The following is a 20944-nucleotide window of genomic DNA, read 5'->3' on the forward strand; positions in this document are numbered from 1 at the left end:
ATGTTTCTACTCCTCAAGCAGAAATCAGTCTTGAAAATAGCCACTGAGATAAGGACAGTACCAGCAAGCTTCACAATAAGCCATCATATACACTATTTTAGTTTGTCAAAACAATTAGTGTTCATTTTGGCTTTATTCAGTTAAATCTGCAGTGACTGATCAGTATAAATTATGTATTAGGCTGCCCAGCTGTACTTGTTTATTCATGCATGGACTTGAAGAATTTTCATTTTCTCAGTACAAAAAAGCAACAGCCAAAAAACAGCCCCTGTATTCTAAAATATAAAGACACTTTTTTCTCAGCCACATTTCTGCTCCATGTTTTTGAAGCTGCTTTCTTCTTCCCCTGCTTATTTCAATTAACCTATTATTTCATTTGCAGTTATCAGCAGCTGCATTTGCGTCGGTGGGAAGCACATACTGTTACTTTCACCCCTTGCAATTACCTCTTGAGCAAAGCAGTATCAGAGCTAAACCAAATGATGTTGATTTTAAAAGCATCAAAAATCGCATTGTTGGCTGCATTTGAACTCCTGCCTCACTTCAAGAAGAACTGCTTGCAGAAGTGTTTACAGTTAAGCCTCACAGTCCTCTCTTTCAAGAACAAAAGTTTGTGAATCAAGAGAGATCATTTCCCGGCTTTGCTCGTGTTTGTAGTCACACACTCCTCGCTAGGACGACTGGCTGAAGGGAATGCACGTTGTGGGGGTGGGGGGGGGATGAGATGCTTGTATGCAGGAGAGAGATGACACAGATTTAGATAAAGAAAGATCTGCAGTGACCATGTGCAGCATCACTTGTCTCTCCGAGACATGGTGTATGTGCAGGATGGAAATTGGGCTGGTGAAGCTGATTCCCTGCAGTGACAAAAATGGCAAATTGCACCCAAAGCCACCCTCTGCCAAGCCAGGTTCAGGAACTTGTTAACAGGAAGTTTATGCCAATATTTATAAATCACAGAAAGATGTTTTGTCAGCTTTGACATGCAGAGTACGGTTGCTCAGTGATGGACAGGCAGAGTGAATGGTGGCAGTGCTCAGAACACAAAGAGACAGAGTTTGTGTCCTCCTAAAGAGCTGGGGAGCACAGCAGAACTTACATTTGTTACTAGGAATGCCATTCACTCTCCCAGGTTGTAAGGGCAATTAAAGGGGTCATCTAGATGGCTCCTGAGTGTGTCTAGAAAAAAAGTATGCTGCTGAAACATCTCTGTAGGGCAGAGTGCTGTAAGTGGAGAGAGCTAGCTTGGGAAAGGCCACTTCCCAAAGCTTAGCTCAGCTACAAGGAATCTGACAGGTAACAGAATTGTTTTGATGTTGATTGTGCGTGATAAAGATTGGGAAATGCAATGTTGGTATTGATCTGCATGATCTCTGTTATAAAAATGCTTTTTTGTACAGTGAATTCTGCCCCAGTTTTAGTGCTTCAGCAGGGACAAGAGCCCTGCATGCAACCTGCCAGCACAAACACACTGCCAGCGACAGCTCCTTTGGGCTCTGAGCCGCAGGCAGGATGGGCACACAGCTACTCTTGTTGTTTCTTCCATCAAATAACATACAAAGCGTTCTGGTGAAAAGACTAAATTTTGCTGAATTAAGTGCTTTAGAACAAGTGGTTTTATTACTTTATAATTAGCATAATTTTCCCCATAGGGATTCTTGCAATTAAATAATTAGCAGTAATGTTACCCAAAGGTGTTCTTTAATGAATTTTAAGTTATTGCCCCTGTTAACGACAATTGACAAGGCTCAGGTTTACAGCGCTCCGTCTCGCCAGGCTGCGGGCGAAATAGAGGGCTGCGACAGCCGGCCCTGAGCTCCGGGCCCCTCCGCTCACCCCGGCGGGGCGGATACGGCTCGGGCGCCCGCGGGCAGCGGCCCCGACGGCGAGGGCAGCCCGCTCCGCACCCCTGCGGACCGCGGAGCCGCTCCGCGAGCGCGCAGCTCCGGCAGGGGCCGGCGGGGCCGCGCATCACCAGCGCTGCGGCGGGGCCGTCGCGGCTGGGCTCGCTGGCTACGGGCGGAGCGCAGTCCGCACGGGCAGGGCAGGGAAGGGCAGGGCAGGGCAGGGTCCACCCGACTCGGGGCGCGCAGGGGAGCGGCCCTCGGGCCGGGCCGGGCCGGGCAGGAGCGCACCGCTCGCGGATCGGCAGCGCCACCCGTCGGGGAGCGGGGCGGAGGCGGAGCGGAGCGGCTCCGGCGGGGCGGGCACGGGCAATGGCACCGGCAAGGCTGCCAGGGCTGCCCACCGGCTCTGCCGGACACGGCCCCGCCGTGCTCGGGACAAGTGCTGCCGGGCCGCCCCGGGCCGCGTTTTTACTTGGTTTTCTTTTTCTTTAAGAGTTGCCACTGGCAATGCATCGCGCCCTGCCCGGCCCGGAGCGCCTTGGCAGCTCCAGGCTCTTGGGGGGGAATGCCGGTTTACCTCCCGGTGATCTCGCCTCAAAGGCAAATTCGCAATATGTAAGTCCCTGGTTAAACAAGGGCATTTCCATTTGTTAATTGATGCAATTACGCCGTGGCGGTAGCGGGCCGGCCGGGCTGTAGGCAGCCATCCATCCATCACCGCCCCGCTGACCTGCCACCGCCCCGGCCCCCCCGCTCCCGGAGGGACCATCACGGGGCTAAGGGGGAACAAGGGGCTCAGCACTCCTTAGAGAATGGGCTTCGGGCTGCTCTGCGGCCCGTGTTCTGTCACGGTCCCGGCCCTGCCCAGGCGGGCAGCGCACGCTGTGCGGGGCGAGGTCTGACCCCGCTCCCGCGGCTCCGGTCCGCCCGCGACGGGCAGCGACGCCGAGGCGGGGAGCGCGTCTCAGCGGCTTCGGTGCAGAACCGGGGCTGAGTTGTACAGCAGCGCCCGGCCCTGAGGATGGACGCGAGGTCAGCGAGAAGGGCCGGGGGGCCTGAGTCAGCCGGGCCCCCCTCGAGAGCTGCTTCCCTCGGTGCGCCCGGCACCGCCGCTGCCACCGCCACCCTCGCCCGGCGCTCGTCCTCCCCGCGGCGGGCACGTTGCCGCGAGACACGCTGGGGCTGGCGGGTGCCGCGATGTCCCCACTTGATATTTATTCCCCTCAGACAAATTTTGATCGTGTTTAAAAATAAAGGGAAAAGAGACCAACCGCAAGGCACCCCCAGTCCCGCCTTTGACGTGCATCACAGCACAACACGAAACCAAGATGAACCAAGTGCTGGGAGCGGGCGCGGGGCGCTGCCTGCTCCTGCCCGCCGCTGCCTGCTGCTGCCGGCAGGGCCGTGACGTCACCCCGCTCCTCGCCCACCGATGAACGCTAAAGACCTATAGAGCAGAAAATAATACAAGCAAGCTCCGTATCTTGCAAGCCCTACGTGATTTTCCCCCCCTCTTTGAAAAAGCCCCCTTGCACTTAAACTCTCTATACATGTGGGGTGGCTTTTTAAACTCCCTCTATACAAACATATTTATTAAGAGCGATGGGAAGTGGGGGGTAGCCTATTTTTTTAATCTAGGCACCAACCTCCTCCCTCCCCACCCCCCCCCCCCGCCTCAGATGTCTGGCTGCTTTTCTTAAGTGCAATCATCTATAATTGAGAAAAAAAAAAAAAGCCATACGTGGAAATGTGTGTGTGAGAAGGTGCATCTTGAAGCACGGTTTAGTTACAATCGATCTTGGGGGGAAAATATTGCCTATGGTCCAAAAATAAGGAGCAACTATGTCTTTCTCTCAGTTCGGATACCCCTACAGCACCACTTCACAGGTAAGGCGAGTGAGCAGCACTCACTTTTGTTTAGATTCTGCTGCTGCTGTCCAGATGTCTTGTCCCCCCCTCCTTTTTTTTCTTCCCTTTCCCTTACTTAGAATATTTTTTTTAAAGGGCACATCTGGAGCCTTTTTTTAAAAAATGTGCGTGTGTGTTTATGTCTCGTTTGTGTTGTGTTAGGCTTAAACAAATAACTCGCAGTGTGCACAGCAAAGGCGTGTAGGAAACCGGTAATTCCCCCTCCTCCCCACCCTTCACCGTTCAGTTTTAAGTGCAACAAACAAGTAAAAAAACATAAATCCCAGCTACGACCGCTTACCGAGCCCGCGGAGCGGCCGCGCTGCGCCAGGCGCAGCCCCCGCCGCACCGGTGCCGCCCGGGCACCGCGGAGGGTGCGCGGGCAGCGGGAACCGGCGCTCGGCGGGCTCGGGGCTGCACTCGCGTTTCTGCTGAACCGGGCTGTGCCGTTTCCTCCCTCCTTCCTCCACGGGTCGGTCCTTTTCCTGTGTTTTATTAGGATCTGTCGAGAGTTTTTTTTCCCCCATGCGATTTCCGAAGGACATCCCCCACTCACACCAAGGCACCCTGTATTAACTAAGTCGTAGCTATATCGTACTTAGAGTCACGATTTATTTGGGTAGAATTATTTATACACGGTAATCACTGCAAGATGTGCCTCCCTCGCTTGGGAAGTTTGCTGTCCCCTTAAAGTTATTGAAATCAAATGCCTTCGATTGCGTTGGCTGACATATTTACTGCTGTGTCTATTGTCAAATTAACTGTAATCGCAATTTTTTGCCTTTAAATCAATGCAGATGGACCGAGCGGGGGCGATAAGGATGGAGCCTTACGGATCTTATACCTTTTTGAGAGCAATTATTTCCTTAAAGTTTTGCCTGCTTGATTAATCGTGCCCCCTTCCCAAGAGCTCCTGCTTCCCATTCGGTTTATTTCCCGGTTTCTATAATTAGTTGCTTCAGCCCGCGTTTCCTATCCCCCTCCTCACCGCCGCCCCCCCCCCCCCGCACACACACAGGCGCGCACACGCTCCTAAATTCCCCCCGATGGGGCTGCCTCGACAGTCACTCGGCGCCGTCCCGCTCTCTCCTCTCCGCAGTTCTTCGTGCCCGCCAGCCCCAGCACGACCTGCTGCGAGGCCGCTCCCCGCTCCGGGCCGGATGCCTCCTCGGCGCCGGCCGCCGCCTCCCTGTGCTGCGCCCCGTACGAGAGCCGGCTGCTGGCGCCCGGCCGCGCCGAGCTCAATGCCGCGCTGGGCATGTACAGCGCCCCGTACGCCGCCGGCCAGGGCTACGGCAACTACCTGCCCTACGGCGCCGAGCCCGCCGCGCTCTACACCGCGCTGGTGAGTGCCCGCCCGCCCGGCAGCGCTCCGGAGGGAAGGAGGGGGTGCAACAGGCGGGACAAACTTCGTGGTTCGCAGTCGGTATCGCGGGAGGGGACCGCCGAGGGACGCGGGGCCGGGAGCGGCGCCGAGCCGTCGGGGGTGGGGGGCGCGAAGGGACTCGGCTGCCGCGGGGAGCCGGGGCTGCGGGGCGCGGCGGGGGTCCCGTCCTGCTGGACGCCAAACGCTGCCGCTTCCCTTGCAGAACCCCCAGTATGAAATCAAAGACGGCGCCGGCACGTTGCACTCGGGAATCGCGCAGCCCGCTACCTACTACTCCTACGATCATTCCTTGGGGCAGTACCAGTACGACAGGTAAAACCCCTTTGATCAGCGCCCGGCAGCATTAGCATCCCCCTGCGAGGCGGCGGTCGACATCAAACGGGGGGGACGGGAGGGCTCCGACCTGACAAACGTTGTACAAAAGAAACGAGGCGCCCGGGAGCGGCAGACAGCGGAAACCAAAGTTGGGCGGCGATGTCAGGAGGGCAGGGGCAGGAAGGCAGATGGGCAGGGGCCACACCGGCCTGCGGCGCGACTGGGCCGGGCCGGGGGGTTCTTACCGGACTCCCGCCGGCCCCCTCTCCCTAACCATCTCCCAGCAGGTACGGGACGGTAGATTTCGGTGGTTCAGCCAGACGCAAAAATGCAACGCGAGAAACGACGAGTACTCTCAAGACCTGGCTGTACGAGCACCGCAAAAACCCCTACCCCACCAAAGGAGAGAAAATCATGCTGGCTATCATCACTAAAATGACCCTGACGCAAGTGTCCACTTGGTTTGCTAACGCCAGACGAAGGCTTAAGAAAGAAAACAAAATGACCTGGTCTCCCAAGAACAAAGCCGGGGAAGAGAGGAAAGAAGAAACCCCGAGGGAAGAGGATGAATACAGTGCGGAGGGTGAAGGCAGAGGTAGGCGGGAAAGGCAGACGGGCGCCTCCAAGTAGCCTCGAAGTGAGGCCGATTTCGAGGCCCCCCCCAACTTCCCCGCACCCGCACTAACGCCCTGCCGCCCCTTTTTTCCCCGTGTGTGTCCAAGCAGAGCAGAAGAGCTACAAGGAGGACAAGGACCTGCGGTTCAGCGACCTGGAGGAGGAGGAAGAGGAGGAGGAGGAGGAGGAGGCGGGGAAGCCGGAGAAGGGCCGGACCAGCTCCCTGCAGGAAGCCCCCAGCCTGGGCGCGGCGCTGCCCGAGGCTCCGCGGAGCGACTGCAGCCTGCCCGGCCCCTTCCACGCCTTTCCTTGTGCCAAGGCCCCCGCCGCGGACTTCGCCCCCGCCTCCTTGGTCGGCCCGCCGCCGCCCTACGCGCCCGCGGAGAAGCCGCGCATCTGGTCGCTGGCGCGCACCGCCGGGGCCAGCGCCGTGCGCAGGGGCAGCCCCGAGGGCCGCGGCGCGGAGGGAGGCGGCGGCGCGGCGGGGGAGCAACCCCTGCCCGCCAAGGCCTTCCGGAGCTCCGCTTTCAACCTGCAGCCGCTCCCGCGAAGCTGCGCGTCCCACCGCGGCCTGGGGGAGCCGTGCCAGTTCGCGGCGGCGGGCGAAGGTACCCGCGGCGGCGGGGCCGCGGGGACGGGCGGGACCGCGGGCCGGGCCGGGCCACAGGGCGCGGCGTGAGCCCGCCCGCGCAGTGACAGCCCCGGTGTTCGGCCGTGCCCAGGTGTCAGGTGCAGACGCCGAGGCTTCCCCGCTCGAGGCGAGCGGGCAGGGGAGGGCGGCGGGACCGGGCCGGGCCCACCGCGACCCGCTTGTGTCTGTGCAGGGTTCGGGCGGGGCGCCAAGGGCGGCCCGGGAGGCACCGAGCTGGGTGGGACATGCCTGGACAGGCTGCGGACGGCGTTCCGGCCCGTGCTGCGGAGGTGAGGTAGGTGAGGGGCCGGCTGCCGGAGCCAAACCTCGCACGAAGCGCACTCCAGCCCGCCTGGCCCTGGGACACCGCAGCGGCACCGGCCTGAGAGCGCTGCGCCAAGGCCGCAATGCCCCGCTCCCGGTCCGGGCGGGGCAGCAACCCGCACCAGCTTATCACCGTTTCTCCGTCCTGCAGGGCCGCCCGCCTCATCCTGGGCGCTGGCGACGGGGCTCCGGCTGTAACGAAGCACTCGGCTAGACTCAAGGAAAGAAACCTGTCCGCGGGCCGGCGGTGGCCTCCCGGCTCCGCCCGCCCTGCCCTCGCCGGGAAAGGGCCGCCGCGGCACAACGTGCTGCGCACATGGGGCCGAGGGCCGCGGCGGGCGGAGCGGCCGCGGGACCGGCGCCTCCTCGCCGCTCGCCTGCCATGTGTTCAGTATTGCCCATTGACGTCTTTGCAAAAAGGAAGAAAAACGCCCACCCTAATATTTTCTCTTTTTCCCCCACGTCGTGGTTTTTTTCCCCTTTTCCTCCCAAACGTGCGCTCTCTGCTCAGCGCCCTGCTCTGCCGAGGGGCACCAGTTAGCAGTCGCTCCGCGCCATCCCGGGGAGGAGAAGCGGCGCAGGTTACGCCGGACTGTTTCTTTCCCGTCTCTGTACATAGATACCGCTGAAAGTATTTTTCGGAGTCTAATTAATACGGGTGAGCTGAACGCCACGAAGCTGTCAGTGACCTCTGAGCTCTCCAGCCAGGAGCCGGCACAGCCCGGGAGGAGCGGCCCCGGGCACCCGCCACCCGCCCTGGGGCACGGCCGGGGCACCCCCGGGCAGCGGGTGGCGACCGGGCGGCGAAGTAGGACGTTGTTAGTGGGTCACCGCCGTCAGTCAGTCAAAAGAGCAGTGCTGCACTTTACAGGACAGACGAGAAAGGGAAACCGTATCTCTGCATTATTTCTGTTTAATTAAAAGTGTCATCAAACACTTTGTGTTCAGACTAATAAACCAAGCAGGGATGAGGAAAGAATGTTTCTTTGTTCCTGTCTCTAGAAGCAGTGGCAATAATTTAAATTAATAACTGTGGTAATTAAGAGGTCATCTATAGATCAACCCGATACCTGCTATTTCCAAGTTCACCGGGGTCAGCATTTACATTAAGTCATTTGTGGTCAATAGAGTCCAATGAATTCTGCCTTAATAAATCAGGGAAATCAATCTTGAATATCGAGTAGACTTCTATATGTTTACTAAAGGCTACTCAGGACGAGTGGGGCTGCATAACCGGGAGCCCCCTGCGTTTGCGACCGGAGAAGCAGTTCATAGGGGAAAGGAGGAGCTGCAGGTCAACGCAGGGAGATACGAGAGGGCTGCCCCCGGCTTCAGCCGCGGCCCTTCCCGGGAGCAGAGGGCAGTGTGAAAGAAGGCAAACTTTGTCGGGCTCTGGAGGATGCAGGGGGGAAAGGGAGAGGGAGGTGAGTGCACACGAGGGCAGCAGGTGAGGGCGCGGCAGGGAGCGGGGCTGGGCCCGTCGGGAGCTGCCCGGCCACGGGGCTTTCCCGCACTCCGGAGCAGCCCTGGACAAGAGGCGGTGCAGCAGCAGCAGCAGTCTGTTGCAGTGACCCGAAGCTTAGAGAAAGGGAAATTAAGCAGCGAAAAGATAAACATTATTTCAAGTCGGATTTGAAGGATTAGGTCTTGTAATAAAGAGTATTAGGCCCTTTCGAAGGGTTCTTGCAAGGCGACTTTTCCGCCCACCGGAGAGGACAGGTATTATCTGCCTTGGAGGCACATGGGCAGGTTCCCCACGCGTGTCCGCACGGCAGAGCCAGGCCGGTCCTCCCTCCCGGCCGGGTCCCGTCCTGCAGGGAAGCGACCCGGCTCCCTCCGGTTCCGTTTCCCGGAGGCTTTGTTAGAGGCTCCCCGGGGAGGCAGCTCTGCATCGCCCTCCTGAGCTGCTCACGGGAGACTAAACCTGCACGGCCCCCGCTGCCAGGAGCTCCCCTGAGCTGCCGGCTCTGCCCCGGCCCCGAAACCCGCGGGGGGAGGTAATTAGGCGGCTGCAGGCCTCTTTAAGGCAGGCACGAAGGTAACCTGCAGGAGTCTTAAGACTTTTATTTTTTATTTATTACTTTTACTCCCCTTTTATTAAAGGTCAAGTGAGCGAGATGCAGATTATGCCGCCCGCTCAGGACTCCCCTGCAATCTGTCACGCCGGCAAGATATGTATCGCAAATCTCTCAAAATATAATCTCCGGGAATCATATTCCGAATACTGTTTTGATTAAAAACCAGAGCGGGGATTGATGGAGAACTAATACCGGGAGAGGAGCCTGCGTGCGCCCAGGCACAAAACTAAAATAACGGGCTCGCACGAAGAGATTCAGCTCCTCCAATGCCATAATAAACGTATTTAAACCGTCTCCGTCTGAGCTTTGCTGCGAGATGGGCTTTTTCATGCCGCTTCTCTGGGAATTGAACTCGGGTTGTCCGGCGGAGCGGGGGCAGCCGGGCTGTGCCAGGCGGGCTCTAGGAGCCTGCTGCTCGGGGAGACGGGGCCGGGGCTGGGTGCGGGCGGGACGCAAGGTGAAGCCCCCGCGGAGCCGGGGCACGGCGGTACCGCAGCGCTCACCCACACTCCCCCCAGCCCCTCCCGGCACCCCACTTGGCTCCGAAGGGCCGGTCTCCCCCTTAGTGCAGCCCGCGGGGACGCGCTGGCAGCGGCCGCCGCAGCCCCGCATCGCCCCCCAATTAGCGGCCGTGGGGGCGGGCGGGGGCGGCTCGTTGTCGCGTCCCCCGCTGGGGTGGGAAGTTTCTAAAACAAAGTCGCCGGGCTAATGGCCCCGAGCGGGAGCGGCGGGGCCGCGCACACTCCACTGCGCCCGCTCAAAGCCAGCGCGACCGCGGGGCCGCCGCCGCCTCCGCCGCGCTCGCTAATGAAGTTTTGTCAAAGACAATTACGGGCCCGGCGGGGGCAGGAGGCCGCGATGAAAAGGCGGCTTTGTGCGGCCGAGACGGCGCGGCTCCCCGGCCACCCCCGGCCCTTCCTGCGCCCCCGCGGTGACCCCCGCGCCCGGCCCCGCTCCCCGCGGGGAGAGCGGCCCCGGTGCCCGGCCCCAGGTAAGCGCACAGACGGGCCGGTGCCGGCACGGAGCGCCCCAGAGCTGCAGTTCGTCAGCCCGATCCACCGAGCACCAAAGCAAGCCCCGAAAAGTGAGGGCTGAGGGAGCGGGCAGCCGCTGCTTCCTCCACACACCCGTGGCTGAGGGTTTCTGCCCCCTCTCCCCTCCTTTCCCACAGAGGGTTGCTGCAGAGGATTCCTGTTTCAGCGTTGTTGCATTCAGCGATTGGGAGAATTCGTCCAAAAACTGCCAAACGAGCTGGCTAAATCTGTTTAAATATACACTATAGAGACATGAAATTGGGGTCTTGGACTGCAGCTGCCTTCAGCTGCATCTGAGCCAGAGGAGGTGTGGGAGAGCAGGACAATACCCATCCTTCACCACCTTCCCCAAACTCCCAGCACTGGCTGCTGTCCTCCATCTCAGGTCCTTGGTCGCCTCACCTCCCTGCCATCCCCAGCTAACGTGGGCAGCAAAAAACACACTGGCACTCTCCTTGGCAGGACAGGGAACCATTTCTGAGTCGTGAGAAAGTCTGGACAATACACATAACCAGCTAGGTGGCTTCCCAACCTTTGAAGCACAGTCCTCCTTTTAGGAACACAAGAGAGGCAAACCCTTCCTTTGCTGCTGCACAAGCACATGAGGAGAACGGCCCTGGCACTGAAATGGTCTAGACCCCTCACCCCCAGCTGGCTGGTATTTGCCTGTTGTCCTGTATCCCTACAGGTTTCCCATCCCACACTAAAGGGACAAATTTTACTGCCTTTGCAGCAACAAACCCCTTGAAGATCCCTTTTCAAAGGTGGCTACTAAAGAAGTTTTAGCCTGATGTGGCTGTTGAGGTTATGGAGCAGTGGGTTGGAGCAATTAGTTAAAAATGATCTCAAAAACTGCACAAGCAGCTGCCCAGGCCAGGTGTCATTTCAGGATCAAAGCATCTGTTAGAGGAAAATTATTTTTGCCATTGTATTGCTTTTTTTTTTTTTTTTTTTTACCTACTATTCATCTGAAAATAAATTACAGGCCAGAACAGGTGGATAACATCCTGGAATGATTTAATGATTTATTTAATCTGGATTCTCTTTCAATCTACTTAGCAGGATGAATACTTTTTTTTTTTTTTAGCCTGAATCCAAAAGCCTGTCTTTTCATCTAAAGAAGAGAAAATATCCTAAAACACTAAAACACTGCTCTGCTGCTGTCAAGGTGTACTCCCCACTGCTGCTACTAAACCAGAGGTAATGTCTCCTGTGCTAAAGGGCCTGAGGGGAAACCTCAAGAAAACCAATCCAATTTATTATTTTTTTTGTTCCTTGCAATCTTCCTAGTGCTTTAGATATTATTTCCCTTCCTGGGCAGTGTTTGGGTAATAAAAGAACTGATTGTACTGTTCAATCACTACCCCTTAAAAGGTGAGAGGACGGCTCTCTGACTTTCCCCTCTTGCTGGGACAGCTTTGTGTGGCACTGACGGGGAGTGGAGCTGGAATGGACTCACAGGAATCCTCTGCTGCAAACACCTGTGGATCCACTGATACCAAACCAGGCCAGGAGCAATTCCTTCAGGCACATTCACACAAGGCTTCAGCTGCTAGGTGAAACCTTCCTTCTTGAGAAGCAGTGCCTTAGCTAAGAAGGGATTAGCAAAACCATTGCTCACTCACTTAGATGTGAATTTCTGATGTCTGGTTTGAGCTGGAAGAAGATGTTTTATGGGGCAGATACTCTCAGGACTTATAAAATGCTGAAATTCATGGATTAACTCTCTGGATGGCTCAGTTTGGTACTCCAGTCCCACTGGATGGTAATGCAGATGTGTAGAGGGGGAAAGGAGCTGGCCAAATGCTTTTAGATATGGGGAAAGATACAGGATATTGTGAAGGGGTTGTAGGCAACACTGCCAGCATATTTCCACCTTGTGTGCCTGTTCTCTTTAGTTTAATGGATTACATTAAGGTTTTAAACTTGCTTTAGCCCATCAGACTCAGGTATGTGCACCAGTAAAACCATTCAACATTTGTTGTTTTGTTCCAGATTTTTTTCTTATTTTATTTTTTTTAAGTCAGCACAGCTCAAAGTCTGAGTTGACTACTAGTCAAGTCCTGAGCTTGTGCTATGGCACCAATTCACTCATGGTGGGGTATGTTTGGAGGAATTTCTGTTACCAGACAAGACAGCCAGGTTGGTGAACCTGCCAGCCCACCCCCAGACTGCCTGGGGTGGAAGAGAAGGGGCTTGGAGTGATTACTGTCAGCCCTCCCAGCAAGGGTACTCTGAGCCACACAGGCCCTCCAGAAAACCTGGCCCACATGAGCTGGCCTCCAGGGTAAACATGGCACATGCAAAAGCTAACTGCAGTTTTTAAATAAAAAATATCACCTCCACTTGACTAGGATGATTCATTCATTCACTTCTTAATTTCAAATACACAACATCATTAATGTTCATCATCTAAAAGATGGCTTCCACAGCCATCTGCTTAGTGGAACATCTTAACTTTATTGAACAGCTAAGAAGCAAACAGTGATGGGAGCTCCCAACCAATCCCACTGTTGGTCACTAACAGAAAAATCAAGGATCCATATTGCCATGCTCAGGTTTTCTCTAGGCAAACCACACGAGGCACAGGGAAAGTAATGGATTAGGTGCACAAGGAAATGAACAGCAAGGAGCTCTGAGTCAGCAGCCTGCCAGGGATTCCTGCTACACACTTAAATCTTGTTTATCTGAGCACGTGCTTTGCAGCTCTGCAGCCACCATCTGCAGTTTACTCTGGGCTGCTCTGGCAGCCTGGTCACCAGCCCAGCTGGTACAAGAACAAGTGCTGCATGTCCTGCAAGTGGGTAACTGCTGCATGCACTGCAGGTGGGAGCTCCCTGCTGCCAGACTCAGCCCTGCCTGCCAAGGCTCTCCTGCAGTGGTCAGAGTAGCTGACCTCTCCTGGAGCTCAGTGCTGTGTGTGGAGTGTCCCTGACAGAGCAGCTCCCCAGAGTGAGAAGTGGGTCATTTATTAGACCCACAGGACCACAGGAGAAACAAAACTCTTCCCAGAAGTATTAGTGGCATGAGAGCTGAGATCATATTAAGAATGGACCATTTGTGCAGCATTTTATCAGCAACAAACCAGTTTCTAGCCCACAATCCAAACCCAGCAGTAATAATGCAGAACAGCTGATTTTGCTTTGAATAACAAGTAAACAAGAGGAACAGAAGCAGAAACAACTGCTCCTGTGAGAAATGTGCTACCAGTCCTGGCTGGGTACCAAGCCTGACCATTACCTAACCAACACCCAAGACACCACTGTTCCAGGGCACTGTTTCATATTTATTGAGATTTTTCCTTTGCATGTCCAGAGAGATAACTCTAAAATGGCCCACAGCCATCTGGGGAGTGAGGAGATGAATGGAGGAGTCTCTGTGAAACCCCAAAACCTGGACAGCTCACAATGGTAAAAATTGAAGTGTCAAAACTCTCCTCAGGCAGCAGCAGCAGTTCTGCTGTCTGGTTATCCTCTGGGCATTTATTTGCCTGTTTCCTTACAAAGAAGGCCAAAACCTCTGTACAGTGGCCTTGCTGTCAGAGAGGAAGGTGGTTCCACCCACTCATATATCCTCAGCTCCCTCACCCTGCCATTACTGCTTTGACTTCAGGACCTTCAGCATAAGCAAGTGTTTCTGTGCTGTTGCCATTTAACAGCAGGAAAGGGACACAGAGACCTGGTTGTGTCAGGACACCAGCAGGCTCCTGTTAAGCAGGGCTTTGCACCCAGCCCCAGCATGCCATGAAATCTATGGATGCATGTGCAGGGGCACCCTGCAGCACACACATCCACAGCAGCATGTAGAACTAATCACACACATCAAATTACTGACTTCTTGAACAGGTAAATGTATGGCAAATACTTTTGTGAGCCTTCAGCATTCAAAGGAATCCAGATAATGGGGATAATGCAGCAATAGCTGCCCTGGCTGAGGGAAAGGGAGCTTCTACAGGCAGGAATTCTGATTTCCAACTTCTCACCATGTGTCATAGCAGAGCTGATACAACTTCTGCTTCTATTTCATCATACCTTTAGTGAGTGCATCTCCCTATATTCAGGGGCACATCTGCCTATCAAGAATTACAATTTACCTGTAGAAAAATCAATTGCCAGTAAAACTCTTCAAGTATCATCCAGAATTCAGAAGTGTAACACATTTTACTCTTCTTCCTGAACTTTCCCATAAAATATCAGCTTACTCAGTATTCTGTGGCAGGAAATTAATAAAACTTGTCCTAGTTGCTCTCAATTACAGCAATAATATAACCTCATTTGCTCTTCATACACATTTAAAAATCAGGCTACAAATACAATTCAAGGTATTTCATAAATGGAGCAGATGTAATTACAGTGTGGGAGTGTAGTCTCAGGGACAATTGTACTTGTACAATTCCAGAAGTTAATAACAAAGATTTTCTCTCAGTCACTTTTCACCCCAAATCCTAAGGTTCATTGTGGGCTGCACCACCTCTAGCTCATTCAGCATGCCATGGAGATCAGTTTAACTTGCAAAGGTTTAAAAGTGACATTTTAAGGGCTGAGGAGAACCAGGAGGCATCAATGACCTGGTGATCCCCACTTCACTGCAGAACTGCAGGCTCTCTTTGTACAAAGATGCCCAAATCTGAATCCAAGGGCTCTCAGGAGCACGTTGCAGTGCTCCTTCTCTACTGGCCCTCAGGTCAAACCTCTCACCTCCTGTAAGAGTGATTACAAATTGGCTCCCCCTAATTATTGGTTAGGAAATTCAGTGCACTGTAATGTTTCATGCACTCTGGTTTTCACTGATGCCGTGCTTGTCCCTGCTGAGGGAACCCCAGTAAAATCTGGTGGGCTTTTCCTTGAGTGCTGTGGGGGTGTCACTGCAGTTACACTGCATAGACCTAAATCCAGGTCTGTGTTTTTCCTTATGGCAGCCCAAAACAGCCTGGTTGTGAGTGCAGCAGTCTGTGAAGGGATCCTGAACATCATCTGTCACATGGTCAGCTCCCTCAGCCTGTCCCCAGAGAAGACTCTGTGCACGCTGGGTTTTGTTCTTCAGAGTAAAACTTTTGGCCTGATCTCTTATGGAAACACAACTCCTATAATCACTGTGGGAGAACACAAACACCTGCCTGCCATTGCATAATTTCTGAAATTAACCAGCATATCCCAGCAATCCCTGGCATGAGGATATGTGCACTCTGGCATCCATCTCAAATAAATGGAGAAAAAAATTTCTCCCGTTGACAACCAGAACAATTGTCTTCCTCTCTAGAGAAACCCAGAGCACCTATGCTCCCAAGTCAGGCCATAACCTGAGGCCCAGAGGGATTAATTCCAGCCTTGAGGTTGTATTTGTCCTCTGTGGTCACCCAAGCTGGTTAGAAATAAATGTTTGTTTCTTTTTCCCCCCAGAAACAATTGCTATGAGTGATCATGCAGATCAGCAGTGATGTGCACAATTGAAAACACAATCCAAAAGACATTTTTGTACAAACTTGTGGTGGGTCAATACCAGGATAATGGTATATTTCCAAGGACTAAAATGATTTTTCAACAAGACTTGAGGTTGAAAGTAGAGGAAAGACAGAGGAGAACAAGAAATGGAGTCCCCCAGAACCAGGAGGTGCAATGAAATCTCTGCTAGAGCTCACTTGTGTTCATTCAGCCTTCCAGCCAGGTATGCCAACATGCCCACAAAGCTCTGCCAGGGATGGCAATCAGTCCAAAGCCTGGGCCATAATTTTATGCATATAAAGCTGAAAGAAAACCTAGATATTTTCCTGCATAGGATGTCAAGAGAAGTTAGCCTGGCCTGCCAGGTCCCACCGTGCTCACAGCAGGTTAATTGCACCCTGGCAGCTGAAGAAAGAAGCACTACAGAGAGGTCCTGCTTAGGGCATTGCAAATGGTTGGGGTTGTTTGCTCTGAGGTATGGTTTCAAGAGAGCTGCTTGGGTTTAGAAGTGATCTACCTGTTTATTATATTGATAAATGACACATTTTTCCTGCTTGATTTGTTGGGGACTGAGTGACCTGGCAATAAAACTGACTTGATATTGCCACTTAACTCTTATTGATGTCTTTTCTGGTTCGCCTTTTATTTGCATAAATGAGAAACAGAAAGGGACCATTATTCTTTAACAGAATCACAGGGGATTCCCTGAGGAAGGCTGATGGATGTTGCAGACACACATCTCCCCAGGTATCAGAGCAGTCACAACTTTTGTCCCCTCCCTCCCACAGCCCCCTCTCAGTGACCCCTCGGGCCAGGGCAGAGCTGACAGGCCAGCAGTGTTTGCTCAGCCACAGGTTTGACACTTTAACACCTGAACTGTGTGGGCAGGAACAAGTGAGAGAACATTAAATTATAATTTTTGTAATTAAACACTGAAAAATATATGGGACCTATAAATACACAACTGCAAACCTAACTATATATCTATGCTTATAAATGGGCATTGTTATAAATTAAAATTTGATGTTTTCTTATGATAGTAGAGGAAAGAAAATGTTTTTCTTTCAGAAAAAGAGAAAGACTGCAAACACAGGGTTTCAGCTTGGGGGTTTGTCTCACTCTTGCAAAGATTAAAACAATATTCTACAGCTGCATTTCACTTTACCATATCTTAAAATAAATAAGAGTTAAAACCAACCCAAAACTGAGGACCAATTTTTGTTGCTTAATTCCACAAGGAAAACCAGCAGTGAATATATTAACATCACCTTCCTGTAAGTGAGACTTACACCAGGAGGGGTCTTTGACAAGGTCAAAACAAAACCTTCAGTCTGTCTCAGAAACCCAGTCACCACCATAAAATTCTGGTAAATGACCCTTCATGCTCCAGAATTTAAACCACTTCAGATTCATATCCTAGTACTCACTCACATCTCTGCAAAAAGTCTTATGGAATTAAATGGAGGATGAAGATAACAAATTAATTCTCTTAATCACTGAGATCAATATTTTCCTATTCTTTGCACTGCACAGTAGTGTTAAATATATACACTTTTCTTTAGTTTTATCAGACAGCTCCAAAGTCTTAAAATAAATTAAAAGTGTCTTTATAATGCATAAGACTTTTTCCCATAAGGCATTTCTTTTCCTTTTGTTTATGTTTTGGAAGGAAACATCAGCAGTACAAAGAAATAGAGCTGCACAGAAAAACCTACCCCAAAAGAGATCCTGCAAAACAACAAAAGAAATAAACACAACCAGGAGGAGAAAATTCTGCAAGGGGGTCCCTGGTGGAAAGAACTAAATGGGGTTCTACATAGAAAAACTCTTATATTTTTTAATAACCAGAAATCCTCTCTTTTACTGTTTCTTTCAATTTGAGTCCTCTCATCTAGGAATCCTCTTTTTGTTTTATGCCAGCATTTGAAGCAAGCTTGTTGTTTCTCTTTGCCAGCTGCTGGAGTAGGATTCAGGGACACAGTCCTGCACTGCTAGTCCTGCACTCCTTGTGTTCCAAAGGTCACCTGGCTCCAAAATCAGACCCAGGATTTGGGGGGAAAAAAAAAACAAAGAAAATTAACCCCAAATTTTGTGCATGTCTTCCAAGGAAATTAACTTTTTTTCCTAACCCATTTTTCTGTGTATGTGCATCATGTACTTATGGAACAGATGAGTAATGAACATTGTGACATATAAAAATAGCAGAAGACAGGAAGAAAAAAACTCTTTACTTACTTTCACATTTATAAAATTTTAGTATTTATGGATAAATCAGAATGGTTTATGGACTGGGCCAGTATAGAAGTTTTGGGTGTTTTTAACTTCCATTTTTGAAAAGTTTGCAATGAGTTTAAAAAGGTTTAGAAGGCCTGAGCAGGCTCCCCCAGCTCCACTGTGCAAGTAGAAGCTGTCTCACAGATGGTGACAGGATAGCAAGATGACCAGATTATTTCAATATTCTCCACCAATTTGCTCGATCCTTTTTGGGGACACCAAACCCCATCACACACTGAATTACCAAGAAGAACAGCACCAGTGGACTCTTGCTCATCCCCACTTTTATTGTTTCTCCTTTTAAAAAAAAGCCAAACCCCCAGAAACCACTGGCTGACATGGAATATATTCCCCCTCACCAGGCAGCTGACACACAGCTGAACCCTCACTAACTGCATTTTCCTGGGCACCAGAGCCCTCTGGGCTCAGAGGTGTCTCAGAACCTGTCAGTCAGGCAGTCTGTCTGTCCTCCGCAGCAGCAGATTGTCCTGGTGACTCAACTACAGAAAACCCATCAGCTCCCAGTCTCTCTAAGCCCAAAAATCTCTCCTAATTAATCTTCAACTGAGAAAGAGCAGCCACCCAACAGCAGAGCAGCATGGCTAGGAAACCAGCAGAATCCCTGGCGCCTTTTCTGGAATACATTTTGAAAGATTAAAGAGCACCACCCTCTCCAAAGAAGCTGAGCAAAAAGAGCAGGAGGCTATGGCTCAGACCAGCCTGACTGCAGCAGGGAGGCAGGATTCTGTCTGGCTTGGCTTGGTAACACCAAGAGAGATGTCATAAGCCTGCCCAGCACGTGCATGGCTGCATCCTGTAGCTGTGCTTTTGCTGCCTCCTGTGTTGCTATGTGAACTGGATTAAAGCCAACACAGATGCACTGCACTCCACTCAGTGCCACACTGACAGATCCTGGAAAGGCCTGGTTTGTTCAGATAAACCCAAAGGAGACAGAGGAAGCACAGTGCAGCCCAGCCAGGTACCAGAGAAAATCTGGTAGACTGGAGGTGAGGAAAATAGGAATATAAGGACTAATAATATTGGAATAGAATTAGGCACTAGATCAGATAATCCAGAGATAGTAGATTCTCCATTTCTCAACACCTCCAAAACAAAACTGTGTGTCTTTCTAGAGGACATATTCCAGCAGTTCCATCCAGTTACCAGAGCATCATCTAGCCCACAATGTATACAGGGAGAAAAAGCAGAGAATCTGACTGTCCTTCCTTGCCTTGAAATGTCCTTAAACCACACTCTGTAGGAAATCAACTTCCCTTCATTCCAGGCTGTAAGTTTTTTTATTTTTTTTGTTTCTTTGGTTTTGCTGGGGTTCATGTCTCAGTCAGGGACCTGCATAAATATTACAAAAAAGCAGCAGCCCGCACTCACTTGAGTTCAGTAAAGACTACTCTAGGGGCAATTACTGCAGAGTATTTTCCACTGTAACCTGTGCATGCAGTTTGATGGATAGTTTTGCAAGTATTGTAGCACAAGCAAATAAATGGCAGGAATATCTGCGTGAAGAGTGGTGTTCAAGCACAAAATGAAAAACCTGAAGGAAGGCAAGTTCCAACTGCATAGTTTTGTCTATTTGCCCTGGAGTTATATTTAGCCATGCAGAGAAAACAAAATAAAAAGATCTAAACCAATTGTTTACTGCTCAGACGACAGCCTATTAAAATCTCCCTTGTTACTACAGCAATAGTACATTTTTACAGGGATCAGCCATACCAAGCCATGCCTCAACCCATTTCATACTGATTAGAGTCTGGTCATATTTTAAGTGTCTATGAAATTATGCAAATGGAATCTGTACCAGAAAATCAGATTGCCAGATAATTGACCATTAATCTTTGATAAAAGTTTAAAAAAATTAAAGCAATCAGAAATCAGCTTAGCGTACTGTCTCTTGGGCCTTATTTTGGTCTAGTAAGTCTGCACACTAAGCTGATTTCTGATTGCTTTAAGTTGTAAAAATTGCTTTTTAACCCACGGATATCAATGAGATTGCACCTGGTGTAAGTCGGGGCTGAGTTTGATCCGCTGTGTGCCTTAATCACAGTATATTTTTGTTAAAACCCAGTATTTGTGTGGATCTGTAGATACTGATTTGTTCAAGCGCACGATAATCTCCCCCTAAGCCCGTCAGAATACAGCAGGTTAATAATGCTGTAAGTAGAATCCAATTTATTCATAAAACACCGGAACGCTTTAACCAAACTGTTCTTTTGTGGCGAGCCCCCTCCCGCCTGGCTGCGGCAGACAAAGGCTCCTGCCGCAGCCGGGGGGAGCAGGGCAGGACAACAATAGCGTCTGTCGGTCTGTCTGTCTGTCCACTGGGCACCCTGTCCATCCTCTGCGGAGCACAGCCAAAGGCAGCTCCTCCCCAGTCCCGCAGTCCCTGCTACTTGCTCTGGGAACAAGCTGTTGTTCCACATCCATAATTGTTATTTTGATAAGAGCCCCAACATTTTTGGTGGCAGCAGGAGTGCCTAATCCTGTGACAGCATTCCAGCCCATTAACATTATCTCTTAATTAGCATATATAGCACTTGCTGGGCGTTTATCGGAATTCAATGAGCACATGCTGTAAAACTTCCTTTCCTCCGCGACCAACAAAGTAAATAAAAATCCCGCATGCTTCAGTCAAAAGTTAGGTTTGCTTTGTACAGACTTGAGGAAAGCAAAGTCTTTTCTGTTTAAAGACTCCCTGTGCAAACTGTTCCCATGAACTTTGGAAAACTCCACCTATTTGATCTTCCCTCTGTCAGCATAGGAGCCTTTGCCAGGAGTCACAGTTGTATCACATTCTGTGTCACCTCGGCACAGGGCAGAGATGATCTTACAGCCAAGGGCACTCCAGCCCAAGTATGACAAAGGAAGAGAGAGTGACAGAGGGACAGACATCAGCCCTAATATGGAAGAAATAAAACCATACTGTCCAAAATGACAGAACCATCCAAACCACCACAAAGGGATTCAAGCAGAAGGGGACACCCAGGTTATCTCTGATTAAATCAGAAGGAGGGTGGTTTATTATGGATCTCTGATTTTTCATTAAGCTGGATTTTAGGATATTAACTAAAGGTG

The 20944-nt window shown here is 51.6% G+C and overlaps 1 protein-coding gene across 1 annotated transcript; it reads left to right on the forward strand.

Annotated features, from left to right (window-relative positions):
* Positions 1 to 3597: 3597 nt before the first annotated feature.
* On the forward strand, positions 3598 to 7256 carry IRX6 (iroquois homeobox 6). Its single transcript, XM_050978939.1, has 7 exons — positions 3598 to 3734; positions 4855 to 5100; positions 5345 to 5454; positions 5745 to 6052; positions 6183 to 6680; positions 6897 to 6998; positions 7179 to 7256. Exons 1-6 carry the CDS (start codon positions 3690 to 3692, stop codon positions 6995 to 6997), a joined length of 1308 nt encoding a protein of 435 aa, XP_050834896.1. The 5' UTR covers positions 3598 to 3689; the 3' UTR covers position 6998; positions 7179 to 7256.
* The last annotated feature ends 13688 nt before the right edge of the window (positions 7257 to 20944 follow it).

Source organism: Serinus canaria, chromosome 11 (genome assembly GCF_022539315.1).
Source record: "Serinus canaria isolate serCan28SL12 chromosome 11, serCan2020, whole genome shotgun sequence".
NCBI lineage: Eukaryota > Metazoa > Chordata > Aves > Passeriformes > Fringillidae > Serinus > Serinus canaria.

Coding starts and splice junctions, on each gene's coding strand:
- IRX6 (XM_050978939.1), top strand. CDS start 3,690: ATGTCTTTCTCTCAGTTCGGATACCCCTACAGCACCACTTCACAG. Junction 5,101..5,344: donor CCGCGCTCTACACCGCGCTG/GTGAGTGCCCGC, acceptor CTTCCCTTGCAG/AACCCCCAGTATGAAATCAA. Junction 5,455..5,744: donor GGGCAGTACCAGTACGACAG/GTAAAACCCCTT, acceptor ATCTCCCAGCAG/GTACGGGACGGTAGATTTCG.